This window comes from Tachypleus tridentatus, chromosome 13 (assembly GCF_004210375.1).
Source record: "Tachypleus tridentatus isolate NWPU-2018 chromosome 13, ASM421037v1, whole genome shotgun sequence".
NCBI lineage: Eukaryota > Metazoa > Arthropoda > Merostomata > Xiphosura > Limulidae > Tachypleus > Tachypleus tridentatus.
Genome location: NC_134837.1, coordinates 21,211,086 through 21,236,297, shown reverse-complemented (window position 1 = coordinate 21,236,297; position 25,212 = coordinate 21,211,086). Strand labels below are relative to the sequence as shown.

Sequence of the window (25,212 nt, the reverse complement as noted above, 5' to 3'; positions counted from 1 at the left end):
AGGCTTATGGTATTATATGGCATACAATAATTTTGTTAAAGTGTTGTGCATGTCTGTCAGAGAACCATAACATGCCTTGATGAAAAATAAGTGGTAAAGAACAAGAAGGGAAAATAGAAAATAAAACCAACATTTACCTTTAAAAACTCTGATATTTATGTAGGAGGTTTTAGAGACTATGCTAGTGAAATACAAAACTATAAGATAAATAAAAGTTTTATACTTAAAATGAAAATCACCTTGCACTTGAACTATTCACAGTTTGAGTGCAGATAATTACTATAAATTAACTTTTGTACTAGAAAGATGTAATTGAAGTAACATCATTTTTTGTGTACAACGTACTTATAAACTTGAACAAAAGCTTTTCATGTTTTTGAGAATTGCACAATTTCCATATTTTTGTTGTATAAATATCCTGCTCTTGTCTAGAGGATGATAATCATGTCTGCCTGGGCTGAAAGAGTTAGTTAATTCTCAATTGATGGTAATTACAATTTTCTTTTGAGGTTTTGACAATGTTTCTTTTTATGCTACATTTTCTGTGGCTTCTGGAAGTTCTTTGACTGTGGATGGCATTACAGGCATAATGTTTTGTGTCATGGGACTTTGGATGGCTTTTTGCCTTTTTACTCGTTAAGAACATTTTTCTTTCTCCAAATTGTGTATTTGATTACTCTGGTTGGTTCTTTATTTTCTCTCTCTCCTGTGTGTGTTTATTCTTTTCATTCCTTACTATATGACTCTCATTCTGTGTATTATTTGTTGTTTTTCTCCTTCTCTAGCCATACAAGTTCCTGCAGACACATTCTTGAATCATTTTCATTCCCACTTTCAAGTGCCTCTTTATCTTCAACTCCAAGATTTCTTCGCCATGGCATATGACCATTCTTTTCTTGGATTTTCATTCCATAGAGTCACTTCTAACTGCTTGGATGACTGAACCATTGACTCTTGTAACAGTCCAAGTGTGCTCAGGGTCCTGTCTTTGCATTTTTCCTTCCTATCCTCTCTTCATCTTTTACTTGAAGCTCTGCACCATGATCCTGATAGTTTTTATAGGAATATATGGTTTATCCTTTCCAATACTTTACAAGGATTTTGTCTTCTCCCTTGTACCTGCTTACTTTGTTTGTCTGTCATTTCTTTCCCATTATTACCCCTATGACTTCCATCTGGCTCCTTTATTTTGCCTTGAAGTATTCAGGGGTGCTTTACACCTTGTAGAAAGAGACCAAGGCTGCCCAACACCAGTCTTCTCTTTCCTTCTTGATTTCTCATCTCTCACAGCTCCATGACTCTGCTCCCATTCTCTACGGATTTATGACCCTGAAATCAGGGATTTGATTCCCCTCAGTTGACAATAGATAGCTTGATGTGATATTAATATAAGAAAACAAACAAACCACTCCAATTCATTAACACTGTGAACCCTCCACCTCTCACCCTCTTCGTGTAACTCGTTCCTATTATGGCTTTTTCTGTTACTCTCCCTATTGGATTGATTATCATGTATCCAATCAGTGACTCTTTCCCTTTGTACCCATTTGGCTCTGTTTCTGATCATTGACCTTGAAACCCCTCTTGCAGCCAACTGGTAAGTCACGCAGGTTCTAACACACAGCCATTCTCTTCACTTCTGATATCTTCTTCCATAACCTTCTTTAATGTGTTCCTTCTTCTTCACCTTCAAATCCTCAGCATCTTCTATATCTCAGTCTACAGTATTGGACCTCTGGGACATTAGAGCCATTTAGAGGGTCATTTACCCCTTCTCCAGGATTTTACTCTTGTCTTTTGGTTTAATCCAAAAAGACCAGATCCTGGGGTCCTGTTACAGACTTTTCCTCTCACAACCACTATGTGGTAGTTCCTTAGCTCAAGATGGATGGGTTTATTTCAGTCAATTGGTCCTTTTCTCCTTGACTATGAATCACCAAGTTCAACATCTCAGATGCTTTTTCTATATTCTGATTTCTCTGCCCTCATGTCTCCTTCATTTCAATCACTGGGATCAGGTGTACCAGGTTTGAGTTCTTTCCTTTGGCATACCTTTGTCCTCTTATGTATTCAACATTCATGGGAGCATTTGCTGACATCTTCACAGCCTTGGACTGTGCTTCCACTATTACATGAAAGACTGGATCTTTTTTGCCTCTCATCAGGAGGACTTCATGGGCACATCATCTCTTCTCTAAGAGTTGACTCATCTGGGCTCGTTGGTCAAGTATTCTAAGTTCTTCATGACTAAAACTCAATGATTGGTTGATCTCAGAGACTTATTTAGTTTTTGGTTCATTCAGACTCTGTCTTCACACATTCATCTTTATGACATGGAGCACCTAGTCACTTCAGATTTTGTCTCGTATATTTCCTGACTGAAAAATTCTGTTTTTTTTTTATGAACTGTGGCATTTCTTTAGACTAGACTCAAATAAGTCTTCTCCAGTAACCAATGGAAAACTTCTCACATGTCCCCCTCAATCCACATTTTCATCTCTTTACTGTCACATCTTTTGTAAAGTTTACTTTCTACATCAATGTTCTGGAAATAATGACCATCAGCCCTACCTTGTGGATCACTGGTTATGATCCACTTTTACATACAGTTAAATTTCATATAAGTTATCAGAGTAGGACTCCCTCAAAGAACTTCTGCTTCTGTTGGAATACAAAAACAGTTTAGTGTAGGTAGTATTATTAATTAATTAATTTTGTGTTTTTAATTAATTGATATCAAGTCCGTGGAGACTTTTAGAAGACATAAATGGCATACATATAAATAGCTGCAACCAGATGAGCAGAAACAGAGCAAAAGTAAAGTAATTGGAAAGGACATTTGGTCAGAGAAACTTAAAAAACATAAAGTTAACCATCATTGAAGTGAATGGCATAACAGTTGATTTGTTAGAGGGAAATAGTTCATAAAAGATAAGGAGAACAATTTATCTCATCAAAGGGTGTTCTAAATTGATTGAAATAGCCTGTGTAGATTGACAAAAGGTAGACAGTTATTGGAAGTTTGGGATACAACTGTGGTGTAACTCGTGACAATGTATGTGAATTATATGTAAATACCACATTATGGTAAAAGTAAAGAAAAATAGTTTGGCTTCTCAGCTGAATTCTAAAGCAAGTGAATTCATCTAACTGAACTTTTGACAAGAAGAGAACTGTATGGTGTTTAAGATCAAACTATGATTCCCATAGCGAAGAGAATTTCTTTATGTACATTTAACTTGTTTCGAACGTGTATATTATTTTGAAAACAAGTAAAGTACATGCTATTCGTTTATTGTTGAATTTATCATCAACAAGTCACGGACATCTACTGTAGAAGAATTAATAGCCCAACACACCGATATATTTACATTACTCTACATATAACTAAAAAGTAGTGTCTGACAATCTGTTATATTACAGGAGCTTAAACTTGGTGGTGGGTTGGCTGGATAGGATTCTTCCTATAGAATTTAATTAGATTTGTTTCTACTTTGAAACTCCAGTGATTGGTGCCTTTGCCACTCTGCTCATTAACAAACTCCCCTTTTCTGCTCCCCAGTGCCTCACTCAGCAGCTGTATCTGTAGTTCCTCTTAGCTAGGACTAGTCTCATCTCTTTCTGTATGTGTAACCACCTCTTCAGTTTCTGTCATTTATCTTGGCATTGATTTGTGATATGCTCTTTATTGGACCCTATTGGTAGCACCTCTTATACTGGCTCAGTCTTGTTTTCAGACCACTTCTTTACCAACTGGTGTTCAGGGTTCCTCTTCCCTTGCCTCCATCTTTGCACTCCTGCCCCAACCTTATACATCCCTCTTTCATCCAGACATGCTATCCCTTTGTCTTCATGCAAGGGATTTATCTGATATTTTACCTTTATCTTGCTCTGATCCATTTGACTCAGTATATTACCAGACTATCCTACAGTTTTTACTAATTGACCATCTTTACCTGATTGTCCAATCAAGAATTGTTTTCTGTCATCACAAGCTATAGAAATATTCTCTAAGCTTTTATGTGTACTATGCTCAACACCATTGTCTTTTATTATCTCCACTATCTATCAGTTTCACCACCCTTAAGATATTGCCTTCCTTACATTGCCGTTCTCCAGACTATTCAATGCTTTTAATGGTTAGTAACTTATTTCATTTCTTTTTCTGTTTATAATATATTCCCTCTCACTGATAACTAGTCTTAAAAGAAAAACTTGTAATTTAACTGGAAACCTTGAAGCCTGCTGAGTAAGTTGTCACTCTGAACACAAGATATTTGTAACCCTCCTATAGTTTAGTTAGAAAGCCATGTAAATTAGAGTGGTTTTATGTGTATCTGTGTAGTAATTAAATAACATTTTAATTTTCTAAAATACACTTTTTAAGTCTAGAGAAATTAATGTCTTTCCCCTCCACTTGAGGAAATAAACAAGGCTTAGTTAGTAAATCAATTTAGTAGCATCGTAAGTGCTAGAAATAGTGTTTTTCCATATATTTTTATATTTATCATTTTATGTTTTAAGAAATGTAACTAAAAATTAAATATTTATATGAGTAATTAGAAGTAATATACATATATGTTCATAAGCACTTACACACTTTGTATAACTATCCAGCAGTCCATCTTAGATATAAAAAACCTTTCTGCTATGGTAAAAAAGGCATACCTGACAGGAAGCTGTTATTTAAAGAATCAGTAACCAGATAACAAACAACAGAGTTCAACCTGCATCAGTTACTATTGCTAAATGCCTTGAGCATAATGGTTGATATACTGCATAGGTAACTCAGACAACATAGCAAATTGGTATAATAATAGTTATAATGAATAACATACAAAAATAAAGATGATTTAAAAAAATTGTTTTATGTAAAATAATTCATTCATCAATCACCTTTTACACTCAGGTGCCAGGTACAAAAATACTTCCTGAAGCTTTGAAATGTATATTTTATGGAACAAAAGACATATCAGCAACTAGAATAGAATGACCCAAAACTACTTTAAGTTGTCTTTTTAACTAATCTTTAAATCAGTTACATACAAAAGTTACATTACTACTTAGAGCAATTTCTTTAGTCAAAAACAGGATTGATTTCTCCACGTTAATTATCAGATTTGACTTCTAAACCAAAACTGACAGTCTCCAATTTTGACTTACCAACTACAATTTGATGCCAATTTTATTAACATGCATTAATAACTAAAGAGTTGTTTAATTAAATTTTAAAATTAAACTCCATAAAAAGATCATGATACTCTTATTTTGACCTTCAATTGTTTATAAGGTGATTTAGGTATTAACACAGATTTCTGGTTTTTATAGATCATGTGTTCTGAAGGGATACTTTCTTAGGTCTTGTTGTTATATGAAACAACCAATATTGATTTGCCATCTAAGTTTATACTGATGCAGTGAATCTTATTTTAATTGCCCAGATAGTGCACATTTTGGCCACAACTTTTCACAACAATTTGAATAATATTTGTATTAATTAGCTGTTTTTTTGGGGTGGGGTAATTTTTTAAAAAGTACATAAACTATTTCATGCAAAAGTCATAACAGACTAATGTCACTTTTGTGTTTTATTTTACATAACTATTTACATGAATACATAGGCTTCTTTATGCTCAAAAATATTAAAGTAATAATGTTTTTGTGCCTTAGTTTCATATATTATTTAGTTAAAAAATGACACTTCAAATAATTTATTGATCTGTATATTTATTGGTAGTAACTTCTATATTGTGATAATTTGAGGCTATGCTTGCATGTAATTACCTTATCTCCACAAAGATGAAAAATTTATGGTTATAATTTGCAGAAGGTAAGTGCAGTGATATATAGCAGGTGAAATAAAAGAAACAACACATGATGTTGAAGTCGACACAAATAAAAATAAAGAATTTTATTTATTAAAACACATAAGCAAACAGAATATAAAAATTAAAGAAAAGTAAGAAATTGAAAAGGTAAGATAAAAGTAATTAATGGTATTGACTGTTCCTATAACATTTTATTCATTAGTAAAAGAATAACCCAAGAAATAGCAGTTGGTGAGATTGACTACTTGCCTCCCCTCTTGTTTGTCACTGTTAAATTAGGGATGCCTGATGCAGATAGCCCTCTTGTAGTTTTACTGTAAATTCAAAACAAACCCAACATGATCAGAAAGTAGAAGTTCATTGAGACTAAGAAGTGACTTCCATACAGAGTTGGCTGTCATAAAAAGATGAACTTCTCTCCTCACTCTCAGTTCAATTTTTTTTTAAAAGCCTCAAAGCTACGTATTACAAAACATATTTTGCTTCCAGCTGACCAATCCAAAATGGTCACCAGGATGTGTAAATATCTCTTCCATGGGACAGCTGCATGGTACACTTGAATCAGAATGTCAAAAAGGACATAGTGCAGCTATCCCTTGAAAAGTAAATATGAATAAAGTCTTGGACTGGTCAAGCTACAAAAAAAGTAATACCTCAGTGTAATTTATCAAGTGACCACTACTAAATTTAGTGTTACAAAATCAGAATTTTGCTTTTATTAACTATAATTATTAGAGAGTAAGATATGTAGTGACTGCATACTGTAATATTATTCTTTCATTTTAATGCTTTACTAGTCTATCAGGCCCTGAAAGCATTTAACCTTTACTCATTGCGTAACATAGAATGATGTGTTGTACCAGTGCAGAGGACTTCCACCACACATTTCTTTTTCTTAACTCCATTTATTCATGATTTATGCTTCAAATAGGTTCTTTCTATCTATGGATCATGGAATTTTATACTGAGTTAAAGAATTTGGAAACTTCAATTAAAAGTCAGAGAATTTTGTAACACCTGTCGGGGAAATTTCAGTGCATAAGAGTGCACAAGCAAATGTCTTTTGCATAATGTGTATAGCTAGGGCTGTTTCCTTATTCATTATTCCAAATCAGTTGTACTGAAAAAATTTTAGTTCATAAAAAATGATACATTTCTTTTTTTTCTGATGAAGGCCGTTTTCTATCGTAAAATTATTAATTTGATACACATATTTAGTCAGGGAGAAGCTAGTAAAATTTGTTTGTCTTGCAAGTTTGAAATTAAAGATATTTTATTAAGGGAAAAGAATTTAGTAAATTTGTTTCTCTGATTATTTCTTGAGTATCAATTTTTTTGTAATGTAATATTTATTCAGAACTTAATGTATTAGGCCCCCAGTGGCTAAGCGGTATATCTGCAAACTTACAATGCTAAAACCCCGTTTCAATACCTGTGGTGGGGAGAGCACAGGTAGTCCATTGTGTAGCTTTGTGCTTAATTCAAAACAACAACAACAACAACTTAATGTATTAGGAAATAACTCATGCTCTTGTTGCACTATATGGAATTCTTTTATGCAGTTGTTCTTGTTTAATGTTTTGTTTTACAGTTGATGAGATGTTCCATTACATGTAGAGATTAAAGGGAGATTCAAAGTTGTTTAAATTTCAGACTTATTTCATTAAATGTTTGAGAAAACTTTCCTTTTGTACAAAGTTCATGTAGATCAAAATGGATATAATGTTGTCTAGGAACATGCTTCAGTACTCTTGAACTCAACAATTTGTTTGGAGTCTATGTTGGTAGATTGACCAACTTAACATAGAAAACAAACTGCCTAAATTCAGTATAAAAGTAAAAGGATTGAGGAAACTTGTGTTTGTGATTAGAATTAACTTTGGGAAATGAGAAAACTTGGTATTCACACTTACTTTATGTGTGATTTCCTTCTTATATTAATTGTATAGGTTAAAATTTGAACTTTAGATGGTTTCAGAAGTAGTGTTAAAAAAATTTATATTAAGAGATAAAATTAGCCATTAACTTTTTGTTTTTAGGTTGATTTTAACATTGGTTCCTTTTCATTAAAGGAAGATTTTGAGAACTATGGAGTTTTGATTCGAGTGAAGTACAGAGATACAGAAGAATTAAAAGAACTGACACCATACCATCAGAGTGGAGGAGAACGAAGTGTTGCTACAGTTCTTTACATGATGGCACTGCAAGAGATGACTAATGTTCCTTTTCGCTGTGTGGATGAAATTAACCAGGTTGCTACAATAAATATCCTCTTAATTTCTTTACTTACAGGCCTAAAATTCAGATTTTATGAGCTTTATAGTTTTTGGGTATTTATTTAACTTCAACTCTTAACCTAACACTATATAAGGAATTATTTTGTTTGTTTGGCTGTTTTTATCTTAAACATACTAGGCAATTTGTGCTGGATATGAAAATTTGATTTTAAACATTATAAGCTTTTAGATGTACAGCTAAACAAGTGTGAGGCATATGAGTTATATCAAGAACTGCATAAAAACTTTACTTGCCATAATAAATAGTGAAAGAAAATGTTAGATCCCTGTTTTAATTTTTCTGCCTAGTTATTTATTTTTTTAATACACCTTGCTTTACCAGATGCAACAAAATTTTAAATCAGATTAAAACATAATTGCTGGGCATGTGTATCTTATATTTCTTTTCTGACAAAGCTATTTTATACTTTTTAAAAGTTAAACCTAGTCAAATGAGCATTTATTTACATTTAGTTTGTGAAATTACATTTAAATGGAACAAAAATGTTTTACGTTGATGTTCAGTGTTTATATGTTTGCTTTGTTATGTATTATAGGGAATGGATTCCAGGAATGAAAGAAAAGTTTTTGAGCTAGTTGTAAAAACAGCTTGTCTAGAAGCCACATCTCAGTATTTTCTTCTAACTCCAAAGGTTAGTGTTTTACATTTCCTTATAAAAACATGTATAGACTTGGGATTTAAGATTACTGTGTTTATACTAAGGAGCAAAAACATCTTAAATTAACAACTCAAAAAGCAAGTGTCATAATTAGTTGTCTGTAGTTAAGCAGGTGTGAAAAGAAGTGTTTTTTTCATTACTTCACTTGTTATTAATCTTCATAATAGAAATACCTTAAGTTTTATTAACAATGGGCAAATAATTTACAGGATGTATTTCAATATGAGATAATTTAATTTTCACTAGGAAATTAAGAAACACTAGAATATTATAACTAGCTGTTAATCAAAATTTTCTGGTCACGTTGAATGTCTAACATTTATTTACTGTGAAATCAGAGATATAGATTTTAATCATGTGACTTGGATTCGAGTCTCAAATTTCTTTACTTGGAACTTGTGACTTGAAATACAACTCAACTTAAATAATTTGTTGACAGTTCAAGTAAAAAAAAAAAAATTCTTGAATTTTCCAGCAGACAAACCTTGACAAACTGACATTATAAATATGCTATTTTGTGTGTTTGTAAGCTATATAGGTTTAGGATAGCAATAAATTACTCTATGTGTACATGTACCTGCAAACTTTCACAATCTCGGTTCAGTGTCAAGAATGCTAAAGATAAACAAGGTTCTCATCCAGAACTCAGTAAATGTGCTTAGATTATATTATGTATCATAATATACAAATTGTGAATGAGGTATTAAACTTTGTACTTCTGGGAAAGGTGGTAAATAAATTATAGAAGAGTGTATGCCTTGAGATCAAATGTCACATTTCTCACACTAAGGGGATTTCAAGATTTTTTAAATATTGCCTTGTAAAATTAAGAATTTAAAATTTATATACTATTGAAATATGGATTTTTAGTTACAATTTAATGCTATACTAATTGGTATAATTTGAATTAAATTTTGAATGTAAATTTGATGACAAGGAATCCACTTTTTAAAAGATAAAACTTTGGAAATGGGTTGAATAAAAAAAACTTTTATAAATATATATTTTGAAAAGATTACGTCATCCTCAGGTACAAATAGTTTACCTAGACACATGAATATATATGCAGTATGGAGCAAAGAGGTCATATGACCAGAGATTTCTTCAAAGCCTAGTATAGGTATCTTGGTACCCTAAGGTGTTGATTTAGGGTGGAGCTGTTTTGTTTGGTTAAGATAGCTTTCTGTGTTTATTGATGTTTGGTTCATTGTTTAAAATTGCTTTAATTTATATAGATACAGTGTGGTTTATTGAGCTACAATAGTGGTAAAGTAGGGAGTGGTTTGTTTAATTATATTCATTAAATCTAATTTCCTTTTTCCTTCTAGTTTCTAAAAGTGGAATTCTGGACAGTTATTGCATATTATTTTATACGTGATGTTGGTGTTATGCAATTGTGTGTAACATGTATTCAATAATGATTTTAGTTCAGAGCATGTTTTTTGGATCAGTTTGAGTACAATAGGAATTTTGGGTTTTATAGCAAGTATTGGTTATTTTTTTAAATTTTGTTGGGGATAAATGGTAAAATGCAGTGTAATGTTGTGTTGTGTGGTGAATCAGTGTCGATTTTGTGCATCAGTTGAGGTTTGAGATTTTGCTTTGGTGGTTGTATGGAACTTTTTCAATAGTAGTTGGTATAAATTTGTTGATGTGAGTGAAAGAATACATAGATAAAGAAATTAATTCTATAAAGTATTCCTTGCAACTTGTACTTGCAAAAAATGACTTTGTTACCAACTCTGTGTAAAACTGTACACAAATTAAGATATTTACATGGCGGCCCAATGAGGGGTTTCAGTAAACATCTTCATGATACATATAAACATGTAATAATAATAATATGGTAGACTAACAGGATATTTTAAATTATTCATAATTATTTAAAACATTCTTTGCTTTTAATTTACAGTTGCTCATAAAGCTTGAAAAATTAATGCCACATTTCATGTTTTACTAATTTTAAGAGGAATAAAATGTTAACTAATGATAAAGTCCATTAGGTAAATATTCCCCAGAGATCTTGCTTTATTGTGTGACACCAGGTACAACTGCCAAACAGAAAAATTTGCCCACCAAATAAAATGGAAAAATAAACTAGCCTGTATTGTGTTAACTACAAACTGAAGCTGTACAAAGATGTGTTCATCTGTTTCACTTCATTTTTTGCCTTTCTTTACAAAGTGCCTCTAATATATAGTTTTGTAGTGTTTCAGTCAATGTCATGCATACAAACTAAGAAATGGAAGCACTGGTTGTTCTAGTCAAGTGCAATCTCAGGTTTAAACAAGCCTTTAAGGTTAACTTACGGATTGTTTCAGTTGAAAAGATGTGACATTTATATTATCTAAATCAATCTAAAAAGTATTGAAGGTCATCCCATGTCATATTATTAAATGGATTTATACACGTTTTTGACTGAGTAACTTTATGGATACATAATGTGTGTGATTATATGTATTTCCTGGTTATTTTAGTTAACATCTGTCTTTAAATCTGTATTAGATCTTTCATAATTGCAAAGTATGGGGATGCAAATAATAAACATTCTTTAGTAAATATTCAGTATAACAGTTGGCTGAAAACAACCTATTCAGTTCAGTGGGAAAACGTGAGAAAAATTAAATTAGTAATGTGTACAATTATCTAAATATATCGTACTTACCTTCCTATTTATAAAGAATATAATGCTTCTTTCATAATTTGTGTACCCTTGTTCGTAACATTATATCTGGTTGTGAACCTCATAATATCTTATGAGGTTTGTCCAGTTAATGGAATTAAAGTTAATCATAAATCCACATAATGAGCTAATAGTGCAAACTATTTTTATAATAAATTATCAGGTCTTCCCTTAAGTAATGTCTGATTTTAGATTCAGAAAAAGAGAAAGGATTTCAAATGCTTTTAATGTTATTTAATCAATAATGTATGTTCCATTATTATTAATTACTTCCTGCCAATGATTCACAACTTTCTGAATGCCACTTCTGTAAAATTCTTGGAGTTGGAGGAAAAGAATGTAGAGAGGGTAGTTTTGACATCTTCTTAATGTTCCAATCAAGATAGTTTTGTAAACTTCAGAATAGATGATAATCAGATGGGAAAAGGTCAGGAAGATAAGGAGGATGTGGATGTCTAACTGTTGACAATAGAAGTTTGATGTAATTGTTACATTGAGTGGCAGCAACTCACACCAACAATATCCCACCAGACTTTCCTTGGGTGGAGGTCCATTTTGGTTTGTGCTTTAGCCAGTTTACGTGCACTAGCCATTGTCTGCAATGCTTAACATTTTTATAATATATCCATTTTTCATCTACAGTCATGTTAGTCCAAAAAAAGTGAGCTACATTCATGAGAATGCAGAGAATTGCAAATGTCCACTCTTGCTCTGAGGTTGGCTTCTGTCAAATCATAGGGGACCCATTTTCCCAATTTTGACATCTTTCCAAGCTGTTACAGATGATGGTGAACTGTTTAACAGGTTGAATTAAGATTCTGTGCTAGTTATTCAGCTGTTACAGCACAATCTTCAATGAGTGCAGTCAGCAACAAGTCATCATTAAACTCAACAGGATGACCTGAGCGTGGTGCATCACTCGAGCTGTCTTCACCTGATCTGAACTTCTGAAACAGCCAACCTTTGACATTTTTTTTCACTGAGAGACTCCACACCATAAACACCTTGAATGTTTCATGTAGTTTTTGCTGCACTATTATCTTGTTTAAACTCATAAAGCATTAGTATGCCTAATATGCTCTTCAGACGCATCATGTTCATAAGGGTTTAGTTGATTAATAATCTGAAAAAGTGGAATTGGATTAGTTTCTTTTATTTGAACATTTTTATACATGTCCTACTACATATTTTATTCATTAAAGCCTTATACAAAGACAGAAATGATGATGCACTTTCTGTGTTAATTTTTTACATTCCTCATATGATGACCTGATACAATAATAAATTATAATTAATATAAATAAATTTTGTGAATGTTCTTACTAATGATGAGGGCACCACAAAAGAAAGAAAAAAGAGAATTCAGTATATTATTTTAACAGTATATATTCTGAATATATACAAATCATTAAGTCATGTGACAACAATAATTAATATAAAGTCAATAATAGTGGAGCAACATATATCAAAAATACATTTTTACATGATTTGCACTTAGTAGGTAGTTTGATACTACTGTAAAATGATTTCCTTTTGGAAACTAATTTGAAGGCCATTTTTGATCTAAGATCTTCATAAACTCAGATAATAAAGGTGTGTTTAGATAGAAGAAGTATGTCTCGTGTTCTTGATGGCATTAGAAAACAAAGGGATATGTTTCATTTTGGGGTAAGAACACCATCCAGAAAGAGAACTGCAATAAGTCAAACCATAGTGATGGAAACACATAAAAAGGGGGTCAGTAGCAGAAAGCATCTACATACCACAGGCAACAATACACAACATGAACAGGTATAATCTCTACTTGGGAAAGCAACATGTACACTAGCTACTCCCACAACATATCCTTTCAACCTTTTTATATCTCAACAGTTCGAGAATGAAATGAGTACTCATATCATTCCTTACTTTACACGCAAGTCAAGTTACCAGATGCAAAGTCTGGGATTTCTGTATGATCTGATTGTTGAAACAGGTGCTAGGAAATCATTATCTTCATACACTAGATGGTGTGTGGAAAGCAGGAAAGGAAGGGGGAATGCTTTGGGAATGATAGCTCTCTGACAGAGCCTTTTATGAAGGAAATTATAGTACAGGGCCATGTTCAAATTGCACAGTCCTCAAACTAAGCATGAATGGGCCTGGTAACATGGATTATAACAACATGATGAGGCTCCAACACTTTTAATATAATGTCCTCAACCTCTGTAGAGTATAGTTTGTTTTCTAATTTTGCTTTAGCTAGCAATTCAAAATAATTGTAAGAGGCAATTATAGTAAAGTGAATTATTGTAGGTGGATTAAACATTAAGACTGACACTGCATAAAAAAACCAACTGCAAAGAAGGAATCAAGCTCAGTTGATGATGAATTTGCTTGTATTTCATATACAATTGTAGGTTTGATGTAACAGACTGTTTGTTCTTATTGTACATCTTGTATATTTTCATTTTTAAACTTTTTATCTCTTACACACTTAACTATGATGTGTTTATATTAACTCTCTCTTGATAATCAAGCAAACTCTTTGATTTGAGCCAGTAGTCATCCATCTCATCACACTTCTTTTTGATTTCTATGCGGTGTACTAAAATCAGGAAAGAAAAAGAGATCTGTAGACTGAGATTTATGTGTGCTTGTACAGAAATTTTGTGTCCAGGGAAATAAAACTTCCATTTTGTGTTATGGAAACTTCTACAACTTTATTCATTTAAGTTTGGTTTTGTATAGAGGATGTTATTTTAACAGGCTAATTATTTTATTTTATTAGTTACTTCCTGACCTGGCCTATGCAGAAAATATGACAATTCTCTTTATTCATAACGGCCCAAAGATGTTGAACCATACCCAGTGGAACTTACAGCAGTTTCTTCAAAGGCAGATTAGACTGACAGAATGAATTTATGTTTATAGTCATGTAAACTTATCAAAGGTTTTTTTTGTACTTTCAAATATATGATTTATTTTAAACTACATGTAAATTTTTGGCATTAAAACTTTTATGAACAATATATATCTTTTGTGTAATACCACAACATTTGTAATATTTAAACTTTTGTCACAATCGACACAAGTATGGTTACTGGAATTTGAAGTATGTTTTCATAAGATTTTTTTTATTTTGAATAAATCACATTATTTCATACTTGTGGCTTATTTTTGTTTACAATAATTACTTTGGCAAAAAAAAGATGTCAAGTTGTAGAAGCAATTTTATATTTTTGCAAGATATATATTTAAAGTACTGATGAGGTTACCTTTTTATCATGTATGTTTGCCAAAATGTTCTATACAAAGTAAACAATTTGAATACAAAAAAGACACACAAGTGAAAAGCATGTAGTGCAAATAAACTAGTTCATATTAAAATATATTTAATCAAATGAAAACTATTATTTATAGATGGAAGTAATTTTAACATACAGCATCTCTTTTTATTAGTAGTTTGTATTGTGCTTATCTGTCAACAGGACTTTAAAATTGGAGAGAGAAATAGGATGCCCTCTTTCATATTGTCTTGATAGATAGCTCAGATGAAAGGGTTTGTACCTTAATTTTTATTGATATATTATTCTGTTCAAATGTATCTTATATTGGTAAAACTAAGCATGAGAACAACTGTTAGTCTACGTTTATGGTATAGAACGTTTAGAAAATTGTATCTCTGTTGCATCATTGGAATTGTTCAAGTCTCATGAGATCAAATTATGTGACAGCTAATATTTATACAGTAAGATTGAGGACTTTTTATTCATTTAAGATCTCTGAATTTGACCACACTCACTTTTATCTGCACTAAGCAGCAGACAATGAGTAACAGCAGGTGGAAAACCTTGCTCTGCTAGTGAATCTCTCTCTTTTCTGAATGTAATATGGAAAACAAACAAAAATGTGGTTGTTCATTAATTTATATTCGTATAATGTATGAAATGTTTGTCATAAAGCTTATCCAGTGGTTAGAGAATGAGTTTGTTTGTCATAAAGCTTATCCAGTGGTTACAGAATGAGTTTGTTTGTCATAAAGCTTATCCAGTGGCTAGAGAATGAGTTTGTTTGTCATAAAGCTTATCCAGTGGTTAGAGAATGAGTTTGTTTGTCATAAAGCTTATCCAGTGGTTAGAGAATGAGTTTGTTTGTCATAAAGCTTATCCAGTGGTTAGAGAATGAGTTTGTTGTACATAAAGCTTATCCAGTGGTTAGAGAATGAGTTTGTTTGTCATAAAGCTTATCCAGTGGTTAGAGAATGAGTTTGTTTGTCATAAAGCTTATCCAGTGGCTAGAGAATGAGTTTGTTTGTCATAAAGCTTATCCAGTGGTTAGAGAATGAGTTTGTTTGTCATAAAGCTTATCCAGTGGTTAGAGAATGAGTTTGTTTGTCATAAAGCTTATCCAGTGGTTAGAGAATGAGTTTGTTGCTTATCCAGTGGTTAGAGAATGAGTTTGTTTGTCAAAAGCTTATCCAGTGGTTAGAGAATGAGTTTGTTTGTCATAAAGCTTATCCAGTGGTTAGAGAATGAGTTTGTTTGTCATAAAGCTTATCCAGTGGTTAGAGAATGAGTTTGTTTGTCATAAAGCTTATCCAGTGGTTAGAGAATGAGTTTGTTTGTCATAAAGCTTATCCAGTGGTTAGAGAATGAGTTTGTTTGTCATAAAGCTTATCCAGTGGTTAGAGAATGAGTTTGTTTGTCATAAAGCTTATCCAGTGGTTAGAGAATGAGTTTGTTTGTCATAAAGCTTATCCAGTGGTTAGAGAATGAGTTTGTTTGTCATAAAGCTTATCCAGTGGTTAGAGAATGAGTTTGTTTGTCATAAAGCTTATCCAGTGGTTAGAGAATGAGTTTGTTTGTCATAAAGCTTATCCAGTGGTTAGAGAATGAGTTTGTTTGTCATAAAGCTTATCCAGTGGTTAGAGAATTTTGTTTGTCATAAAGCTTATCCAGTGGTTAGAGAATGAGTTTGTTTGTCATAAAGCTTATCCAGTGGTTAGAGAATGAGTTTGTTTGTCATAAAGCTTATCCAGTGGTTAGAGAATGAGTTTGTTTGTCATAAAGCTTATCCAGTGGTTACAGAATGAGTTTGTTTGTCATAAAGCTTATCCAGTGGTTAGAGAATGAGTTTGTTTGTCATAAAATGAGTTTGTTTGTCATAAAGCTTATCCAGTGGTTAGAGAATGAGTTTGTTTGTCATAAAGCTTATCCAGTGGTTAGAGAATGAGTTTGTTTGTCATAAAGCTTATCCAGTGGTTAGAGAATGAGTTTGTTTGTCATAAAGCTTATCCAGTGGTTAGAGAATGAGTTTGTTTGTCATAAAGCTTATCCAGTGGTTAGAGAATGAGTTTGTTGTACATAAAGCTTATCCAGTGGTTAGAGAATGAGTTTGTTTGTCATAAAGCTTATCCAGTGGTTAGAGAATGAGTTTGTTTGTCATAAAGCTTATCCAGTGGTTAGAGAATGAGTTTGTTGTACATAAAGCTTATCCAGTGGTTAGAGAATGAGTTTGTTTGTCATAAAGCTTATCCAGTGGTTAGAGAATGAGTTTGTTTGTCATAAAGCTTATCCAGTGGCTAGAGAATGAGTTTGTTTGTCATAAAGCTTATCCAGTGGTTAGAGAATGAGTTTGTTGTACATAAAGCTTATCCAGTGGTTAGAGAATGAGTTTGTTTGTCATAAAGCTTATCCAGTGGTTAGAGAATGAGTTTGTTTGTCATAAAGCTTATCCAGTGGTTAGAGAATGAGTTTGTTTGTCATAAAGCTTATCCAGTGGTTAGAGAATGAGTTTGTTTGTCATAAAGCTTATCCAGTGGTTAGAGAATGAGTTTGTTTGTCATAAAGCTTATCCAGTGGTTAGAGAATGAGTTTGTTGTACATAAAGCTTATCCAGTGGTTACAGAATGAGTTTGTTTGTCATAAAGCTTATCCAGTGGTTAGAGAATGAGTTTGTTTGTCATAAAGCTTATCCAGTGGTTAGAGAATGAGTTTGTTTGTCATAAAGCTTATCCAGTGGTTAGAGAATGAGTTTGTTTGTCATAAAGCTTATCCAGTGGTTAGAGAATGAGTTTGTTTGTCATAAAGCTTATCCAGTGGTTAGAGAATGAGTTTGTTTGTCATAAAGCTTATCCAGTGGTTAGAGAATGAGTTTGTTTGTCATAAAGCTTATCCAGTGGTTAGAGAATGAGTTTGTTTGTCATAAAGCTTATCCAGTGGTTACAGAATGAGTTTGTTTGTCATAAAGCTTATCCAGTGGTTAGAGAATGAGTTTGTTGTACATAAAGCTTATCCAGTGGTTAGAGAATGAGTTTGTTTGTCATAAAGCTTATCCAGTGGTTAGAGAATGAGTTTGTTTGTCATAAAGCTTATCCAGTGGTTAGAGAATGAGTTTGTTTGTCATAAAGCTTATCCAGTGGTTAGAGAATGAGTTTGTTTGTCATAAAGCTTATCCAGTGGTTAGAGAATGAGTTTGTTTGTCATAAAGCTTATCCAGTGGTTAGAGAATGAGTTTGTTTGTCATAAAGCTTATCCAGTGGTTAGAGAATGAGTTTGTTTGTCATAAAGCTTATCCAGTGGTTAGAGAATGAGTTTGTTTGTCATAAAGCTTATCCAGTGGTTAGAGAATGAGTTTGTTTGTCATAAAGCTTATCCAGTGGTTAGAGAATGAGTTTGTTTGTCATAAAGCTTATCCAGTGGTTAGAGAATGAGTTTGTTTGTCATAAAGCTTATCCAGTGGTTAGAGAATGAGTTTGTTTGTCATAAAGCTTATCCAGTGGTTAGAGAATGAGTTTGTTTGTCATAAAGCTTATCCAGTGGTTAGAGAATGAGTTTGTTTGTCATAAAGCTTATCCAGTGGTTAGAGAATGAGTTTGTTTGTCATAAAGCTTATCCAGTGGTTAGAGAATGAGTTTGTTTGTCATAAAGCTTATCCAGTGGTTACAGAATGAGTTTGTTTGTCATAAAGCTTATCCAGTGGTTACAGAATGAGTTTGTTTGTCATAAAGCTTATCCAGTGGTTACAGAATGAGTTTGTTTGTCATAAAGCTTATCCAGTGGTTACAGAATGAGTTTGTTTGTCATAAAGCTTATCCAGTGGTTAGAGAATGAGTTTGTTTGTCATAAAGCTTATCCAGTGGTTACAGAATGAGTTTGTTTGTCATAAAGCTTATCCAGTGGTTAGAGAATGAGTTTGTTTGTCATAAGGACTTGAGAGAGAGATTTAGAAGTGATGAAACAACAATTGCAAATGAAGTCCTAATTCTACTTTTGAACGCAGGAAATGGAAATTGGAAGGTTTATCATTTACTTATTTCCTAATAGACAGACTGATTTTGCAGTGATGGGACTAAGATATGATGATTCATCCTCAACTCAATGAATGCTAAGAATTTTTAGATGTGATATGAATATAAAAGAAACTGAAAGCATCTTTTCCACACCTAGAAGATTCCACTTTTTTTTCTGTAACTTATGAGAAATGCATTAGCAACATAAAGCATATTGTTAGGTGGTTGTGTGAGTGAAAGCACTGAATGGAAACTTGAGATTTTAATAAATAGTTTATTTGTTCAACAACGTTTTGAAGTAGTGAAATTATTCACTGTATAAATAATTTAATAAGATTTTTTAAATTAAAAAACCTAAAAATAAATGCTAAAGAATTAACAAATTGCTGGTTGCTGTTCTAATTAATCTTAAAAAGCACTAGAAAAGATTGCTTGTAAATACTTCAGAGGAAGATTAAAAAATTCTAACTGTTGAGTATCAACATAAGCATAAAATGTGTATCTCAGTGTTATATTACAAGATTCTCAGAAGAGAACGCTACAATAATTTTGATTGATGTGATTCCCTTGTGAGCTGCATGGTATACTCAGACAAAGTATCAACAAATGGGGATATTTATTTACAGAGTAAGTCAGGAGAGCACTTAAAATTATTTCTGGCCTGGCATGGCCAGGTGATTAAGATACTCGGCTCGTAATCTGAGGGTCATGGGTTCAAAGCCCCATCACACCAAACATGCTTGCTCGTTCAGCTTTGGGGACGTTATAATGTGACAGTCAATCCCAGTATTTGTTGGTAAAAGAATAGCCCAAGAATTGGTGGTGGGGGTGATGATTAGCTGCCTTCCCTATTGCCTTAAAGTACTAAATTACGGAAGGCTATTACATATAGCTTTGCGTGAAATTCAAAAACAAAACAAACAAAATTCAACATACTTAATATACGCAACTCCACATACTTAATTGTATGATTCCAACTATGAGTTATTTGTGAGACTGCAATTTACTTTACAATTCTTCCTTCTAGGCCAGTGATTATGTCACAAGGATATTACGGTTCATTACAGTAAACAATGGATTGTGTAGTTTTAATTTTCATGGACAAGTTATGTGACAGGAACAGCAGAGCTCTGATCAAAGAATGCACATCTAAAAAGTAACTGAGAAACAAGACAGTCTCGCAACTAAAAATTTGTGTTGTAGGACAGTAGGGAGATTTGAATAGTTCCAATTATCTCTCTGAAAACATTTTTAATATCAGGAAGGATCAAAGCCGAAGTTATGTCAAGTGATAAAACTAAAGTTGTGAATAAATCATTCTAAGGGAAGGATTAACTCATTAGCATCATAAAGGCCATTGTTACAAAACAACTTTAGATTTTCATACTTAGTATTGTTCTAAACTTGTATTTTCAAGAGCTTTACTTTCACGTACGCACCTGACACTTTGCTTTTGGTAAAACGTTCTCATATATTTATTCTGGAACCCAGCTTTTTTCTGTCACAGACTTTTCAGCAAGGAAGAAATTGTTTTCATTTAGCATCAGTTAGGGTACTGTCGTATGATGCTTTGCTATGTTTTTTTTAAAGGAAAATAATCTGTACCTAAATAGTGAACTAAGTTATTTTCTGTGTTTACATCTTCAACTTGAAATGCTACCAATAAACCTTATGTGACCACGGATTGTTTTCTGATAAATTTTCAGCAAGACAGACTTTTTCCAAGCAAATGACTGTCTGTACTTGTGAAACCAATTGTATAGAATTTTGAAATGTTTTAGCAATTCATGTGCAAACAAAAATCTACTAATTTCCAAAAAAAATATGCAGGATAATATTTTTACATAACTGATTGTTCCTCTTGGAATAATACTTTATTTTCATGTACATGGATTTTCAAGGAGTTATTTTCATAATGAAACTCTTTAATAGCATCACAATTTGGCTGAAGATTACATTTCTATGCATTGCATTCAAGGTGTCATTTGGCATATAGTGGCATGTGAATATATTAGCCAGAATAGATGTCCCCCAGTGGACGTAAAACACTACAAATCTCGTTTTGATAGCCGTAGTGGACAAAGCATAGATAGCCCCTTGTGTTGCTTTGCGTTCAACTTCAAACCAACCAGAATAAATTGCGCATTTACTCTATCGGGACTGGTGTACTGTTACATGTTATAATTTAGTTCGGATGAGTATCCGACTTATATTACGTAGACTAACACATAACTATTTCAAATAACCAGAATTTTTAATTTCATAGTCAATTAAACGTTAATATGTAATAAATTTATGTTATTTGCCAACAAGGTGGGTTACGACGTTCGACTCGTAATCCGAGGGTCGTGGGTTCGAATCGCACCAAACATGCTCGTTCTTTCAACTGTGGGGGCGTTATAATGTGACGATTAATCCTACTATTCATTGGTAAAAGAGTAGTCTAAAAGTTCACGGTGGATGGTGATGACTAGCTGCCTTCCCTCTAGTCTTACATTGCAAAATTAGGGACGGATAGCGAGAATAGCCCTTGAGTAGTTTTGCGCGAAATTCAAAAACAAACAAACCAACATATGTGTAAAAACGGGTGCTTGGAGAGGGTAAAGGAAGGATATACCTCTGTAAGGCTCTTGATTTCTACGTATACAAACCATATTTCGCTTCATATTTTGGTAGTGTTTTTACAATTCACTTCGAGTTTTACGCCAGTAGAAACAAAGTTTGACTGTGTGGGTCTTTGGGTATTGATGTTGTTAAATACCCAGGAGGGTCAGGTACATTTTACCTCTTCCTCCCTCCCGAACGATTATAGCGTCTGTCTTTAAGTTTTTTTTTGTTTGTTTTTTAAAACTTTGGGCCAGAGTAAAAGTATAACATCATACTCAGGTCCATTTCAGGGCTCAGTCCATGCATGGACGAACAAGAAGTTTTTGTGTTTTTTTCTTCATTTAATTTTTTTCCATATATATATATATATTGTATTTTCATATATATATATTTTTTTTTGTATTTTTCTCCTTTTCTCGATTGAGAGAATGCTACTACTACTTGTAGTAACACACACACACACAAAAAGAAAGTAATAATAATTATTATTATTCAATACTTGAATAATAATTCAAAAAGAGAAAAATAATAAAAAAATAATAATGATTAAAAAAGAAAATAATAATTATAAAAATAAAAAGAAACAAGGACTAAGTGTCTAGTGCATAGTGGCCAGCTTGTGTTACATTTCTTAAATATATGTTAAAAGGGGAGAGGTATTTAGGACCATTTACATCATGTACGTGATATCTGTCGAGATCACACATTAAGTCATTTTTATGCCAATTCTTATTGAAATATTTTAGAGAATTATGCAAGAGTCTTTCAGCTATTGTATCTATGTTTGCATACTTGTGCATGAATGTGGTTGAGGTGCTATGTGGTACTTTATATGCTGAAGTTAGTACAGAATTTTGTATACGTTGAAGTTTCTGTACATGTGTGGGTGCTATGTTAATCCAGGCAGGTGATGCATATTCTATTGTTGGTCTAATGTACGTTTTGTAGATTTTAAGTATGTTGTCTGGTGATGTTCCTTGGATTTTACCTGAAAGACTTCTTGCATAGTTTGCTCTTTTCCAGATTCGTATCAGTACATTTTAATATGTGGTAGCCACGTTAATTTTGAGTCATAGGTTAGACCTAGAAATTTAGCAGAAGTAGCAGTCAGTAAAAGTGATCCATTCATATAGAGTTTTGGTGGATCTTTTTTCAGCTTATTCAGTCTGCTGAATACTATGACTTGGGTTTTTGGAATATTAATTTTGATTCTGTATTTCTAGCAGTATTCTTCGATGTTATTTAGGACTGGTTGTAGGTTCGTTGCTGCTATTGACGGAGTGGGGGCACTTTTCCAGACTGCTACATCGTCAGCGAACTGTAATGCATAACCTAAATTTAGGTCCGACAGAGGCATGTTACTCACGTACATGATAAATAATATAGGCCTAACAACCACTCCCTGCGGGACTCCTGCTTCGGGTGAAAAGGACCCTGAGTGGGCCCCATTTACATTTACTTTACATATTCTGTTATCCAGGAAGTTGGACAGCCAGCGAATAGTTTCCTGGGGTAATGCCATTTCAAGCAATCTATGTCGTAAGCCGTTATGCCACACTGTGTCAAATGCTTTCTCAATGTCGAGAAAGCAAGCTACAGTGCATTCTTTTGTTGAAGCTGTCGGTAATTGATTCTGTAAGTCGAATCAGGTGGTCTGTAGTTTGGCGGTTTTTTCGAAATCCGTTTTGAATTTCTGGTAATTTTGAATTTTCTTCTAAGTAAACTGACAGACGATTACTAATTATCCTCTCTAATACTTTGCCAATACAACTGGTTAAGCTAATCGGGCGGTAGTTGTTTGGTTTATTCGCTGGCTTTCCTTCTTTCTGGAACATTAATATTATTGCTTCCTTCCAAGAAACGGGGATATATCCAACTGATAGTGAGAGATTAAATAACGCTGTTAGGTGTTCATATAATCTCTGAGTGCCTTGTTTTAGGAGGATAGCTTGAATACCATCTTCTCCAGGGGCTTTGTTTTTTGTGTTGTTAATAGCAGTTACGACTTCTGTTACAATGATATGTTTTATCAGTTGATGAGTGCTCCAGTCTTTTGTTTTTTCTTGGTGTGTAATAGTGTTGACTGGAAATTTAGGTGTAAAAATGCTTCTGTTTTGATCAATAAAGTTTGTGACTGTATTATAAAAGTATCTGTTCATGTCTGGTTCCTGATGTGTCTTGAACGTGTTTTCTAGGTGGTTTTTAAATATCTCGGCTTTTTTTGTGTTAGTGTATGCTGTTTCTCCATCCAGTTTCAGTGGTGGATATACTGTGTTTGTTGTTCCTGTATTTGTAAATCTTTTCAAGTGTGTCCAGAATTGTTTAGGATCAGTTTTGTGATTTAGATCGGAACAGAAGGTGTCCCAGTTTTCTTGTTTCTGTTGTCTGATTAAGTTTCGTATTTTATTCCTTATTGTGTTTATCTGAGTTTTAAGTGTGAAGTTGCGATTTTGAATGTACTGTCTGCGGAGTATACGTCTGTTTTTAATTAAGTGTATTATATCTTTATGTGGTTGCCATGAATGAGTTGTTGTGAAGTGTTTCTGTTTCGGTATCGAACTGTTGGCTGCATGTTTTAGACACTCAGAGATGATATGACAGTATGCATCTATATCTGATGCGTCCGCGGCAATATGTAGTACTTCTGGAGGTAAGGTTTCATTTAATATAGTTTGAAAAACTGGCCAATTAGCTTTTTTGTAGTTCAGTTGGTCTCTCACTATGATTTTATTTAAGTGGGGGGTGAGATTGAAGATACACCAAACTGGGAGGTGGTCACTATCTATATCGTGACCAACATGAAAATTTACGAATTTGCTACTCATATTTGACGAACACAGGCATAAGTCCAGTATTTCACTGGTGCCGTGTGCGTACGAGATATGTGTCGGTGTTGCATCGTTTAATAAAGTCATATTTGATTCATCCAAAAATTGAAAAAGTAAATTGCCATTTGCGTTTGTACTACGACAGTTGAATGCTATATGTTTACTGTTTAGGTCACCGATAATAATAAGATTAGAATTGTTATTATACAATATATTCAATAGATTTACATCTAACACTGTACTAGGCGAGCAGTAGATGCCCGCCACAGTAACGTCTGTATGATTTTGCGTTTTTACATTAATAATTATAGATTCATTACTGGAAGGGATGGTAAGTTCCTGAACTATAAGTTCAGTCTTATACAATAATAAAAGACCTCTGTTTGGATCTCTATTATCCTTCCTGTCATGTCTAATAGTAGAGTAGCCGTTTAATTTAAATCTATGGTAGTTATATAGGAGAGTTTCACTAATTATAATTACATCAGGTTTTATGGAGTTTGTTGTATCTTCAATCTCATGTTTCTTGGAAGCAAGAGCACCCTGGATATTGATGTGTAGAACTGTGAAGTTATCCATGTTTAGTAGAGTTTATGATGGAGGTTAAAATTTGCGGCAAGAACTTGTGTATATTTTTCAAAATGATTTTAACTATTATGTCTGTGAGACTGTTGGTGTTTGTGGGATTTGTATATTCTGCCATTGTGAGACTGTTGGTGTTTGTAAAGTTTGTATATTCTGCCATTGTGAGACTGTTGGTGTTTGTGGGATTTGTATATTCTGCCATTGTGAGACTGTTGGTGTTTGTGGGATTTGTATATTCTGCCATTATTTCCGAGAAAGTGGAAGTTATGGCAGATGTCAGTGTTGTTTCAATTGTTGTTGGTTGTGTATTTTGAGGTGGTTTTGGTATTTCCTCTTCACTTGGTAATGGTTTTTCCTGTCGGGATGATGAAGTTTTAACCACTGCAGCATAAGTGTTTGTTTGTGTAGTTGTACTTTGTGGTGCTGGAGTGGTAGGTGTGGGTTCCTTAATG

The 25,212-nt window shown here is 33.1% G+C and overlaps 1 protein-coding gene across 2 annotated transcripts in view; it reads left to right on the top strand.

The window, feature by feature from the left end:
- The window catches only part of LOC143240748 (structural maintenance of chromosomes protein 5-like), a 91,967-nt gene extending 77,491 nt beyond the window's left edge, over nt 1–14,476 (top strand). For both annotated transcript variants that reach the window (XM_076483710.1, XM_076483709.1), the window contains 3 exons: nt 7,901–8,080; nt 8,662–8,757; nt 14,238–14,476. In XM_076483710.1, the coding sequence (XP_076339825.1) occupies nt 7,901–8,080; nt 8,662–8,757; nt 14,238–14,366 (405 nt within the window). In that variant the 3' untranslated portion in view covers nt 14,367–14,476. The remainder of the gene's footprint in view (nt 1–7,900; nt 8,081–8,661; nt 8,758–14,237) is intronic.
- Nucleotides 14,477–25,212: the final 10,736 nt, after the last annotated feature.